Raw genomic sequence first — 12,142 nt, 5'->3', positions numbered from 1 at the left:
AATGCATATGGTATGTGAGACAAGTGGCACATTCAGTAACATAAATCCTTTCACACATCGTCATCAAGTCCTCCAGGAGATCTCAGATGAGCCATGTGAACATGTGACGTGCAAGAATGAAGCCAGACAGCATGCAGGTGCGTTTAAAGAACTAGACAGACACATAAAGGATTCCGTATAAATATTTAAAATACTTTATACAGCATAGAAATCTCTTGACACTCAAACAAAACCATCCTTTACAAAATCTTAAAAAAAGACACCCCCCACCCAAGTCCGTATCAATCTCAGTATCAACCAGAAAAAAGGTACAAAGACATAATTTCAAATGCTGACAACACAAGTTTGACTCATGCAACTTTTCATTTGGACATGAAGAGATTCTACAGTATTTTAACAGTGAGAAGCCTCGTGTGCCCGTGGAAGCCGTTTTTTTTTTTTGTTCGTTTTTTCCCCCTTTGTTTTGTACAGGCAACTAATTTGTGACAGTGTCAGCTCAGATAAACGTCTTAAACTTCTGTTCATACAGAACGGAGTAAGCAACAGGAACACAGGAGCGCCACTGTTATTTACAGGAACATTTTTCACATGTCTCAGAGCTCTTGGCAAATACTCATCATTGCAGTTAACACTTAAGACTATTGCACAAACTACAGCGTTAAGACAAAAGGAAGTGAATTATTTCCGCAGATGATCCTAGTAGCAGTTCTTTCCACTTTCATACACTCAACCTGTGGTGAGGTTGATCTGTTTCATAAGGCTTTTGATGCTCTATTCTTTTTTCTTTTATTTATTTTTATTACAAACTGACTAGGAACAGGCATATCCTGCTGTGAGAAAGTCAAGACTTTTACAGATTCCCTGTGGGTCTTAGAGGTGAAGCAACACTTGTGGATAAAAAAGTTCAGTGCTGAGTGAAGGTTTATGAGGACGTTTATATAAAAGTGAGAATATGCTTCTGCTCTTGCAACCTACGGCTATTTTAGTGTGTTGATTCTAATGGCAACACTTACACACTGCTACACTGTGACACGATCCACACAAGCATGTCACAGCCGACTGCTGTTCCACATTTAATGCATGAATAAATGCAGTGAGGTAAAAGATGTTAAACACCGTTCTAAGTATACGTTTTGGTTTTCAAGAATAGTGCAGTGAGCTTCTTCATCCGGTCAGCATAGGACATAGTGCCGGCTGACTGGATGTCAGTGGCTATTATACAGAGTTTTCACAGAGACAAAACATTTATACATGTAAAATCAGGGTTAGGGTAAAAGTTGGGGTCTGTTAGCTGGTGTGAATCAGTTTGCGGCTCAATTAGTAACCAGTTACACCAATGTTACATAAGAGAGTATCTCTAAGTTGGTCTATAATACATCGTTCAGTATGTACTCATGTGTGTGCTTGTGTGTGTGTACAATTGTTATTGGCAAGGCTCATATTACACAATGTCCCATGTCCACTTCGTATTTAGGACACAGAGAGATTTAGTCATTGCTCATGGATCCGTTCAGATCTTATCTCCTCAGTGTCACTTCTCACATTACATAATAAGTGTGGTAACAAGAGGTAATACATTTTATATTCTCACCACCTTTTTTCTTTCTTTTTTTTTTAAATAAGTCTGTCATGAAAAGTGGCTCAGTCGCAATAAAGGGACAGTTCACAGTTCAAAAGGCCGCTCTGGAAGACCTCTCCCAACATAAAAATGTTGAAAGGGGCATCGAGTTCAGTCCAACTTTTTTTTTTTTTTTTAAATCATCTTATAACTCAGCAGAGGGTCTTTAGTGCACCTGAAGCACAGAGGAGAGTCTGCATGGGGTAGGGAGGAGGGGACACGACTTCCTCGACGACTTGTTCTGGCCGAAATGTAAATGGCTGCAGCTGGACCTTCTTCTTAAGGATTTGTCCGATTCCCATCGAGGGGAATTTGCTGCGATGCGTTGGGCTCTCGGGATCGCTGCTACCGCTGCTGGAAGGAGGACTAAAAGCTGAGGTAGGATTGAGGGGACTGAAAGCAGACTTTGGAGGGCTAAAAGCTGAGCTCCCTGGGGGACTTCCTATAGTGCTGGGAGGGCTACCACTAGTGTCAGAAGAACCACACCAATCTGTCGAGGTGCTCTTCTTGGGCTGTGGATTGACAATGAGGACGGGCGGACTGGGGATTGTGGCTTTTTTCAAGTAAGAGGAGTCAGGCTGGAAGGCGGAGACGTGGCGGGGAGGGGACAGGGTCCCGTTAGTCAGCTTGTACCAGGGCGAAGATGGGGTGTCTTCGATTTGTTCGGCTTTGGCGAGCGAGCCGAAGGAATGCATGCCAATCGGCGACGGCGCGGGAGGAGCGGGAATGTTGTGTTCTGGGCTCGTGTTAACTTGTGGAAGGGTGGCCAGGCGCCTCCGTTGCTGTGGCGTGTTGGGGAATAGAGGGTGGATCTCTAGGTACTCCATGGAGGAAGAAGCAACTGTGCCCGGAGGTGCCAGAGGTGAATTACGATGCCCACCAGTTATGGCACGCAGTAAACCTGAGGATGAAATTAGAAGCACTTTAGCTTTTGTGAAACATAGTTTTTTGCTGTAATATTTAATGAAAATGTAAATAAATTCATTAAAAAAGTGGGAACCCCATCTTTTCTTAAACCTCTGCCTGAGTAGCCATTGTCTGTATGCCATTAACAAGATCCTGACAGACACAATGATCTGACAGCAGATGTAAAGCCAAAGGTACAGAAGACAAATCTGTAACACACAGACTTTCTCAATACCACTTAAAGGTAAGTGAGAATGGAGTTTAGGTGTGTGCTAAACTCTCTCTTGCAAGCTTGAGTCAGTTCAGTTTTTTCTATATCATGAACTTACTTCTGCACTATGCTCTTTTAAGTAATTTCTGATTAAGATTTTAGTGTTTGTGTTTGCCCCACGAGTGACTGGCAAGTTGTCCTGGATGTTTCCTCTCAGATGGATGAGTGGGTGGTTAGATGGATGAACGAACAGACAAACAGTGGATGGATGGATGGATGGATGGAGGGATGGATGACTGGGTAACTACGTGTGTGTGAAACAGGTCGCTGTACAAGAACATGCATGCTCAGTCAACCTACCCTGTATGAATGAAAGTAAATAAAATAGATACAATAAATACAGTGAACATTAAAAAAAACTGCTTCCTAATTGTTGTTTTAATTATTTTTGCACTCAACTGTGCAAATCCTCACCTGTTCTGTGCTTCTTCTCCTTGCTGGGCCCCTTGCTGACAGCCAGGTAGACTGGCGTCTGTTTCGGGGGTATGGTCAGCTTATCGACGTGCTTCCTCCACTGGGTCTGGAAGTATTCGTTTTTCTGCTTTTCGCCTCTCTTTTTCTCTTGGAACTGCATCTCCTTAACACACACACAAGCAACATTTGTTGTTGATGACTAAATGCTTTGCGTCATCCCGTCACAACGCTTTATTGGTGTGAAAAACACTCCTGGTCCTTTTGAAATATTACTATGACAAACTCCTTGGAAAAAGGATGTGCAAGTGAGTAAAATATTTTTTTCTCACTAAACTCACTTTACTCGCTGATGTCAAACAGGAAAGTATATGAATATACATACCCTGTATTCTTTGGAGAGTCTCTTCATTTTCTTGTTGAGGAGGAAGTAGACAGCCAAAGTGTGGCAGGCGCGATTGGTGAGGACGGCGCTCAGAACTTCACTGTGCTTGTAGCCCATCTTCTCCGTCATATGCAGCAACACTGTGTGGTTGATTTCTTCAATGTGGATCCTTAACGCAAAAAAAAAAAAAGAATATTTAACGATGCTTGACAAATTAAGCTTTTCAATGTAAACTACAACAAACTCAGAGCAATTTAAATCTGTGTACATCTACCTGTTGAGGTATGGTGCCCCTGTGTTCTTATTGGCCAGCTGAAGCCAGGAGTCAGCCATCACCTGGTGGATATTGGGACGCTTGTTGGGGTCTGGCTCAAGAAGCTTCTTCAGAAGACAGATGGCAGCTGAGAAACGAGAAAAATCAAAATGTGTATTGTTATTCTTTCTGCACGCTCATCAACAGGAGCAGCTTTCTCTGTGCTGAAACACGTTACGACAAGTTTTAGAATCATGTTGTGTTATCATTGTGTTTATTCCCAGGCGACAAACTTGGCTCTCTTCCTCCACTTCCTGAAGATTCAAGATTCTTTTGAATTACCAACGCTGCAAAGTGAAACTGCTTATGCAACAACAAAATAAATGAAACTGATAAAGTTACCATTATTAAGTAAATTGTTTCATAACGAACCCAGTTGCGAAGTCAGATGCATGTCGTTATAGTATAATAGGTGCTTATAAAAGTGAGTTAAGGTATCGCCCCTTAGTTTGCATATAAGCGAAATGCAAACGACTGTTCTGACGTGCCGTGAAGGAGTGACTGCAGAACGAGTGCAGAGATTGTGAAATGAATTTGACACCGTCATACCTATGCACACCCTTTCCACACCCTTTCCACAACACACGCAAGCTTCTGAGGAACTACCTTTGAATTTATCTGTGTAATTATATCTAAATATATATGTAGGACATTTACACTATATTTAGTGACTCTAAGGCAAAGGCAAGCCTATGAACAATTTTAGTTTCCTAAAGTCTACAAAAAATATTGACCAAACCTCTCAGGAACTGAATCATTTGTTTTAAGAAACAAAACAAACAAAAGAAAAACTGTAGAAAAAATCTGAATCTGTGCCAGCGTCTTCACTGGAAGAGCCACCCAATCCCTGATAAAGAGGCATAAAAGGTTACCATGTTTTCGCCTCTGATGAAAGGTTACTAGTGAAATCACTGAGAATTTCTTGCTGTCGCGTGCAATGATGTGCACGAATGTACATCCCTCCGCCCGTCACCTGTTTTTCTGCTTTTTTGCTTTTCGGTTTTTAACTGCATTTAAGCAGGATATATGAAAACAGAACTTCTTTTTGAAGGGTTTAAAATAAGATGTCATAAAGAATCTTAAATATGTCAAAGGCACTAAGCCTCAAGTTATTTATCCTTTTGCTTCTAGCTTTAAGTAAGCAGTTTTTAAAATCATTTTTCGAAATTCTGAAGAACAACCAGTCAGATTTCCTTCACCCTCCACTTTTACGTTTTATCTGCACACAGCAGGTTTGTGCCGTCGTGTTTTCATTCCTTACCTGTTGACAGCGTGGGAGGTAGCGGGTTCATCTCCTTGTCCACCATCTTCTGGTGCAGCGCCCGAAGACTGAACGGCTCCACGGTGAATGGGAGTGTCCCAGTCAACATTGCGTACATGTTAACACCACTGGAAGACCCAAATACACACTTCAGCTCTCTGTGCACTCCTTAAATAAAACTGATGTTTATTATCAAATGTCTTAAAACAACTTTAAACTCACATGGACCAGACATCCACTTTTGGTCCATACTTTTTCCTAGAGAGTAGCTCAGGGGCGGCGTAAGCTGGACTTCCACACTGGGTGCTGAAGGGATCAGAGTATCCCAAGATGCCAGCACAGTTACTTAGGCCAAAATCTGAGGGAAAGGAGTGGTGGGGAGAGTGGGTTTATTATTTCAACTTCCCCATTAAAGAAACACAGGGGTGTTAGCACTTAGGTGAGAGCTTAGGGAACATTACTCTTTTCCATGTGGATTATTTTATGTCTGAATACATGTACAGAATTTCTGTATAACATTTTGTGCACATAAAAAAACATTGAGAGCATCGGGGCTTACCTATAAGCTTTATGTTGTCCTGCTCATCCAGTAGGAGGTTTTCTATTTTGAGGTCCCTGTAAAACAAAGGTCCATGTTTATATTAGATAACCTTATATTAGATGATTAGATACCCTTTAGTATCACACAATCTACCCCCCGCTTCTTGAACCGTGACATAACCCCTCCTAATGTGGGTCATGCTGCTTAATTTTCATAGTCTATTGTGTATCTTCAGATCCCTCCTCAGTAGCAGAAATCCTGTTATCCACAGAGGCCACCTCACTGTGATAGAAATTCAGTTCCCAGGCTCTAAATAACAAAGACTATTCCTCACAAGAGCCTTGGGAAACATATGCGGAAACAGTGCATGTTTTTTTTCCATAAATCTTAAACATTTGATCAAAATCTATGTGAGAAAACCCTAGAATTAACAATACTGTGATTGCATTGCTGTAATGTTTTTGCTCTTCACACCTAAATGGAAAACATTAAATTATTACAATGTAGTTATTGTGAAGACAGATCTGCTTTCATGGATTAATAGTAATGTGCATAAGAAAGACTTAACCCACACTTTGGGAAAGAGGATCATGTCTGACCCAGAAGTCTTAAAGTTAACTTTGACCCACATCGAATGGCACAGTAATTATATGCTTATATACTAATGTTTTTGGGGTTTGTTTTTGTTACCTGTGAACCACACCAGCCCTGTGCAGGTGCTCCACAGCCAGCACCAACTGCCGGATGTACTTCTGCGTCTCTCTCTCATCCAGGCGTTTCTTGTCGTAGATGTGGTTCATGAGGTTCCCACCGGGACAAAGCTCCATCACCAGGTAGTAGCTGTTCTCTGTCTCCAAGATGTCCAGCAGCTGAGTGATGTTGGGGTGGCGGATCATCTGCTGGATGTGACCTTCTCTCCGCAGGTTCTTGGTAACATATGAGTCCTTCTTGGCCTTCCTCTTGTCGATCACCTTCACCGCCACCTGAAAAAGAAAATGCAGGAGGAGAGAGGAGGGTGAGGTTATATTTATATTTTACAAAGCACTAAGTTAACAGCGATAGTTGGCCTTGTAAACTGTGCAGCATGCAATATTGTGAATAATATCCATGGAGAAGGGAGCACAGTGCTGATTTCAGAGCGCCTAGGCGTAACAGGTGAAGAGCTGCTCATGTAACTCAAAACTGACCTCTCCCTCACAGCTGCTACTAGCGGGGGAGCCACAAGGCCCTGCAGCTGAGGGGGAAGTGTGTGTGTGTGTGTGTGTGTGTGTGTGTGTGTGTGTGTGTGTGTGTGTGTGTGTGTGTGTGTGTGTGTGTGCGTGTGTGTGTGTGTGTGTGTGTGTGTGTGGACATGGAGGGGTTAATGAACCATCATAAACTGGGATATGTTACCCTATATGCTGAGAAGGCACCAAGGCCAAATGGACAGTTAACATTCCCCCATTTGTCTAGGTTTAGTTGCAGCCAAACACACAAGAAGCTGAGACAAATACAGATGGAAAGCCACAGAATCTCCTCACGAACACCCCAGAACATGTCCTTTAACTCAATGACTCTCCTTCAGTTTTATTGATAATTACATTCAATAACATACCCATCTACTCTATTTCATCCATGTCTCCTTGTACCCCGTCTAGACTGAGTTCAAGAGCATGGCTACCATGCACAACAAATCATCTCAAGGAGAGCCCACAGACATGGAAAGGCATGACAAGTGAACCTAATCACCATATCCATTAATGAAATGGTGAGGGCCAAAGTGGTAGTGTGTGTGCATATGTGTGTGTGTGTTTTTTCTTTCTTCTGACCTTCAGCTTGTCTTTCATTTTTACTTTCATCCTTTCAGGACTGGTAATTGATTCAGTGCTGAAAACCTTTTTACAACTGCTAATTAAACCTGCCTGTATGTGCTTGCATGTGTGTGTGTGTGTGTGTGCAGTGTTCTGTCACGATAATAGATGGCCTGTGTTTACACAATGTAGCATGGATAAGGAGTGCAGGATATGTATGGGGTGGGGTGGGGTGGGCACTGTATTTACAGTTGGCTACTCTATATGAGGAGGGGGTGGGATATAGAGGGGGAGGGGTGTGCACTCTTGCCTGGGGGCTATTGAGGGATTCGGTTGTTTATCATCAGGCGCCCCTCAGACAGAAAGGGGTTGGAGGGGTATGGAGGGGAAAGTGGGTTACAGACATTAAAAAAAAAACACATATGACCTCCTGAGCTGCCTGCCCATGACAGCCCCATCTCTCCCCTCTTCTCACTCCCATACCCCTTTTCTGCTTTTTAAATTCCATGCATTTACTTTGACTTTCTAGTAATGTAAAACAAACATAAAAGTAGGGGGGGGGGGGGGGATCTGGGAATCCTCATGCATTTCCTTTTCACCCCCATGTACTTGAATAAACTCACTACCCTCCTGTACCCTGCAAGCGCCTGTTGGACGCCTGTATTCAAATGAGTGAGGGAGAGTGTTTGGATGTGCGATTGCCAGCGTTTGCATCATCCTCAGCAAAGACAGTGTGAGTGGGTGGGTGAGAGGAACGTTTGCTTTACAGCAAGGGAGGAGCTGGGTGTGATCCGAAATATTTTTAATATGCAAATTTAGGAATTTTCAGTGACACACGTGCAAATTATAGCCTGTGCATTACCTATAGAAATGGTATGCATTTAATGCAGGAGCGAACAGTAAAAAAGAAAGAAAGAAAAAAAAAGGAGATGTACTTGTTTTTCCAATATGCAAATTTTTTTGGCTCCTTCTCAAAAAAGCCTGAAGAGACAAAGGCAACCAGTGGCCAATGGTAGCCCGTATCAAACCCCCCCCTGCGATGGCGGAATCATAATGAGGCTGAAGCCCATTTATCAACGACAAGATTTCATATTCAAGTAGCAGCTCTGCTCTCTTATAGGCCCGGCAGTTTTCCTCTCTGGTCCCGTCACACTCTAGCGCGCCCACCGCGGGGATACGGTGAGATCACCAGCACCAGCAAACAAAGCATAGGTTCAGATTCGCAGGGCGATCAACGCGTTATCCGCAGGGTTGGAGAAGGGACAAACACCCATAGATAACTGTGTCTCTCTCACGCACAATTAGCAAATATTGTCACTAGACGAGCTCCTGCTGTGCACAACCTATACTCGGCATTCAGCAGCTGCTGGTGTAATGCCGCATGCGCTAATTAACAAAGGCTCAGCGCAACCAGAGCTGATCACTTTCTCTGAGGAGAGAACCACTAATTAGGAAGTCCTGGATTGGCGCATTGCATCGCAATATAAACAACTTTTCCCACTGTTCACATGCAGGCATGGCATCTGATTCTGTCCATTGAAATGTAATTTAAAACCACTACAGACGCAATAAATGGTGAGGCACAGTCAAAATTAAAACTCAGCAAATTAAAAAGAAAATTCACTAAAATGACAAAAAGGCAATGAACTATAAGAGTCAAGCCAACTGTTAATTCCAGATGACATGTCATGACATCACAAAATAGATTAAAAAAATAATAATAAAAATAATATATATATATACATATATAAAAATGAATAAATAAATATATATTAAGAAGTGATGTTTTATACAGTCTGTTGCGGTCCGCTTACCTTTTCTCCTGTTAACGCATGGAGACCTTCTCTAACTTTGGCGAACGATCCTTCTCCCAGCTTCCTCCCGATCATGTAGTTCCCGACCCGTTTGGTGTGGTAAAAGTTCTTGAGGATGTCCGTTACAGGACTGCATAGGGAGGCCGGGAGGATACTCTCATTCCCGGCACTGTTTGGAATTTTACCCTCGTATAACCCGTGCCCGTTGTCCACTACCATGTCGCTGTCTGCAACAGGCATCACAGCTCCCTTGTCAAGTGTCCCCTTTTAACAAGGGAGGATAATACGCAGTCCGAATTACACCCACTTTCAATGCAGGTATTAAATGCTTAACGTCCGGTAAAGTATCTTAACTCCGTTATCTGCGTAATAACAAATTACGAGTACCGGAGCTTGCGCCACCTGTTCACCCAAAGCACCAAGTGAGCTCACTCAGCAGTTTCCGAGACCACTGTGAAGTTAATGAATGAGTTTAGATTTTAAAAAACGGTAGAAAAAAGGGGGGAACAGACTCAGTGACTTAAGTTAGTAACCTGACTGCCACGATCTATTTTAACACTTAGGTGGGTTTAAAAAAAAAAAAAGCATAACAACAAGCATCGGCTCTAATGAAGGTGAGCTCTGCCTCTCTTCTCCAAACACGCTCGTCTCCTGATTAGTCTGAGAACAAGCAGCGTGTTTTGCAGTTTGAAGCGACTTTCCCGGTCCTCCGTGTGGGCGTTGCTTAGCGCGAGAGGGTAAGAAAAAAATGCACATGTTGTTGGTAGCCGGGGTAATTTTCAACCCAATCAGCGAAGGTGGGCGGAGCACGGGTACAGTTCCACCCGGTACCACAGCCTCGCCGTTTTGCTGCATGCGCTTGGTGGTGCGCTCGGATTGTAGGTGTGAACAAGAATACACGTGTAGTCAGGAGAGGGAGACAGCAACAGAATAACTATACATATTTATATATTTGTTTTAGTCCTCTTTTATTTCTGAGTGATTAATTTAGGCACAATTGTGCGTAAAGTAGCCTTCTAAACCAACACACCCATGCCTGTGCGCCAAGAGGATTCTCTTTAGTTAGCTGCAGTGGCACATATACAATGACACATATGCCACTGGCAATAAATCATCCAGTTTAAACAATGTCTCTGACCAGCTAGCATATATTCGAGGATTTTTTTTTCTCTCCTCTCTTGTGGTTGAACCCGGAGTTCTGCCAAAAATAGAAAGTTGTACTCCAGTAAACCAGAGTCAGACAAAGAACAATTTTCCTCCTCGGTGGCTGAGGTGTAGTCTCTGGCCTAATTAACGCTGGTGTTCATCACTCAAAGGAGGACACCTGCAGGGAGGGGCGAGATTTTCCTACTCCGTTTGTCTTCGGCTCAGGTTTGCCTGACCTAGTGTATGTTTTCCTACTCGGTAAACTTGCAAGCCCTGAAAAAAAAAAATAAAAAAAAATATATATATAACACCTGACAAGGAAATTTATGTAATCAAAATTGTTAAATAGTCCCTTTCAGTTTATATTTTTTTTTAAAAAATCCTGCCAGCATGAAGCATATGTTTTGAGTTTGTGTGAGAAGGTGTCAGTTTAGCTTCTTATACGGGTTTAATTTGGGTTACTTCTCTGTTTCTGTTGTGTTTTGTTTTCCTCATTTCACTCGCATAGAAGGAGTGAGAGGAGTATATCTAGATATGCATATACAGTGCCAACTGGACCATGCTTTCTAGACACTAAACCAGACATTGGAGCAAAGAACTGATAGCACGAGTGCACCATCTATTGGAAGATTTCTATACTACAAGCTCAAGCACTAAATCCTATACATTGAAAGTAATAAGACCGCAGAATTTTAATGAGATCATCAGGTCAGTTTTCTTGTCTGCACAAGTAGTGACAGGTATTAAATACAAACGTCATTTTTGTTACTCTGCACAAAACAGATTTATTTTGAAATAACACACTGAGACTTGGAAGTACTTCCAGGGTTAGGGTGGTCATCAGTGGTCAGATTTTAAGTCTGATGTCTTACATTACTTGTTTAAATGGCATGCTTTATTTTAGAATGTTTCACAAAGCGAACAGATGAAAGTTAACAAAATATTTAATAGTTTAATTATTTTAATATGATTCATTGCAGCTAATTTTGTTAAATAAGTGTGGTTTGGACTTTGTGGGTGGGGGGTTGATATTGCTCTCTGCTGAAACACATCTGGTGTTTTCTCAGTGATATGATATCACAGATGCTTCATGGAACTATTTTATTTACTGATTTGTGGTCTGATCATTACTAGTCTGTCATTAATGGAATCCAAACCCTCAGTGATCAGACAGCGATCTGAGTTATTTGAAACGAACAAACGTTATCTGATTAATGACACAAAGTCACACATAAAGCAGGCTGGTAAAAGTAAATGAATTTTTTTTGACAGCAGTAAGCAATCTGACTTTTCTTTTTGCTGCTTATAAGATTTCCACAACAGTAGAGAGGATTTGGACTGTTCCTCCCCACAAAGCCTTTCAGATTATTAAATTTCCTTAAAGTTTTGATTGTACATGCATCAAGCTACAGCGTTTTAGGTGAGTAGAAGTTCAGCACTCTGACTTGGCCATTAGAAACATATTTTTTTCCTCTTTTTCAACCATTCTGTTGTTGATTTGCACTTGGGGTCATTGTCTTGATTCGTTAGCCTCTTTTAAACATCAGGATGGCTGCAGGAGCTGAAGCCATGTTGTCTCATATCTGCACACTGTGTTTACATTAGTGATGACAATAAAGTTTACTTTGACTTCAGACTGATGCGTTGTTTCTTCAGTGAATGCCGAGTGTCCAGGTCCTTAGGTAG

At 42.1% G+C, this 12,142-nt stretch overlaps 1 protein-coding gene and 1 long non-coding RNA gene across 2 annotated transcripts; one reads left to right on the top strand and one right to left on the bottom strand.

The window, feature by feature from the left end:
- Positions 1-171: 171 nt before the first annotated feature.
- Positions 172-10,573, bottom strand: hunk (hormonally up-regulated Neu-associated kinase). Its single transcript, XM_085174476.1, has 9 exons — positions 9,311-10,573; positions 6,397-6,689; positions 5,725-5,780; positions 5,388-5,523; positions 5,166-5,293; positions 3,866-3,992; positions 3,592-3,760; positions 3,210-3,372; positions 172-2,519 (listed from the first exon to the last, which is right to left on the bottom strand). The coding sequence occupies exons 1-9, from the start codon at positions 9,548-9,550 to the stop codon at positions 1,771-1,773; spliced, it is 2,061 nt and encodes a 686-aa protein (XP_085030602.1). The 5' UTR covers positions 9,551-10,573; the 3' UTR covers positions 172-1,770.
- On the top strand, positions 6,610-8,456 carry LOC146509933 (uncharacterized). The gene is made up of 2 exons (XR_014876425.1): positions 6,610-6,721; positions 7,344-8,456. It is a non-coding gene; the product is annotated as an uncharacterized LOC146509933 (long non-coding RNA).
- Positions 10,574-12,142: the final 1,569 nt, after the last annotated feature.

The sequence above is a fragment of the Neolamprologus multifasciatus genome, chromosome 10 (genome assembly GCF_963576455.1).
Source record: "Neolamprologus multifasciatus chromosome 10, fNeoMul1.2, whole genome shotgun sequence".
Taxonomy (NCBI): Eukaryota; Metazoa; Chordata; class Actinopteri; order Cichliformes; family Cichlidae; genus Neolamprologus; species Neolamprologus multifasciatus.
This window is presented reverse-complemented; position numbering and strand designations above follow the sequence as displayed.

Bases quoted from the DNA above. Each gene is read 5' to 3' on its own strand.
- hunk (XM_085174476.1), bottom strand. From the start codon at position 9,550: ATGCCTGTTGCAGACAGCGACATGGTAGTGGACAACGGGCACGGGTTA. The intron at 6,690-9,310 runs GTAAGCGGACCG...TTTCTTTTTCAG, and splicing joins ATGCGTTAACAGGAGAAAAG to GTGGCGGTGAAGGTGATCGA. The intron at 2,520-3,209 runs GTGAGGATTTGC...TTTCATCCTCAG, and splicing joins GGAGAAGAAGCACAGAACAG to GTTTACTGCGTGCCATAACT.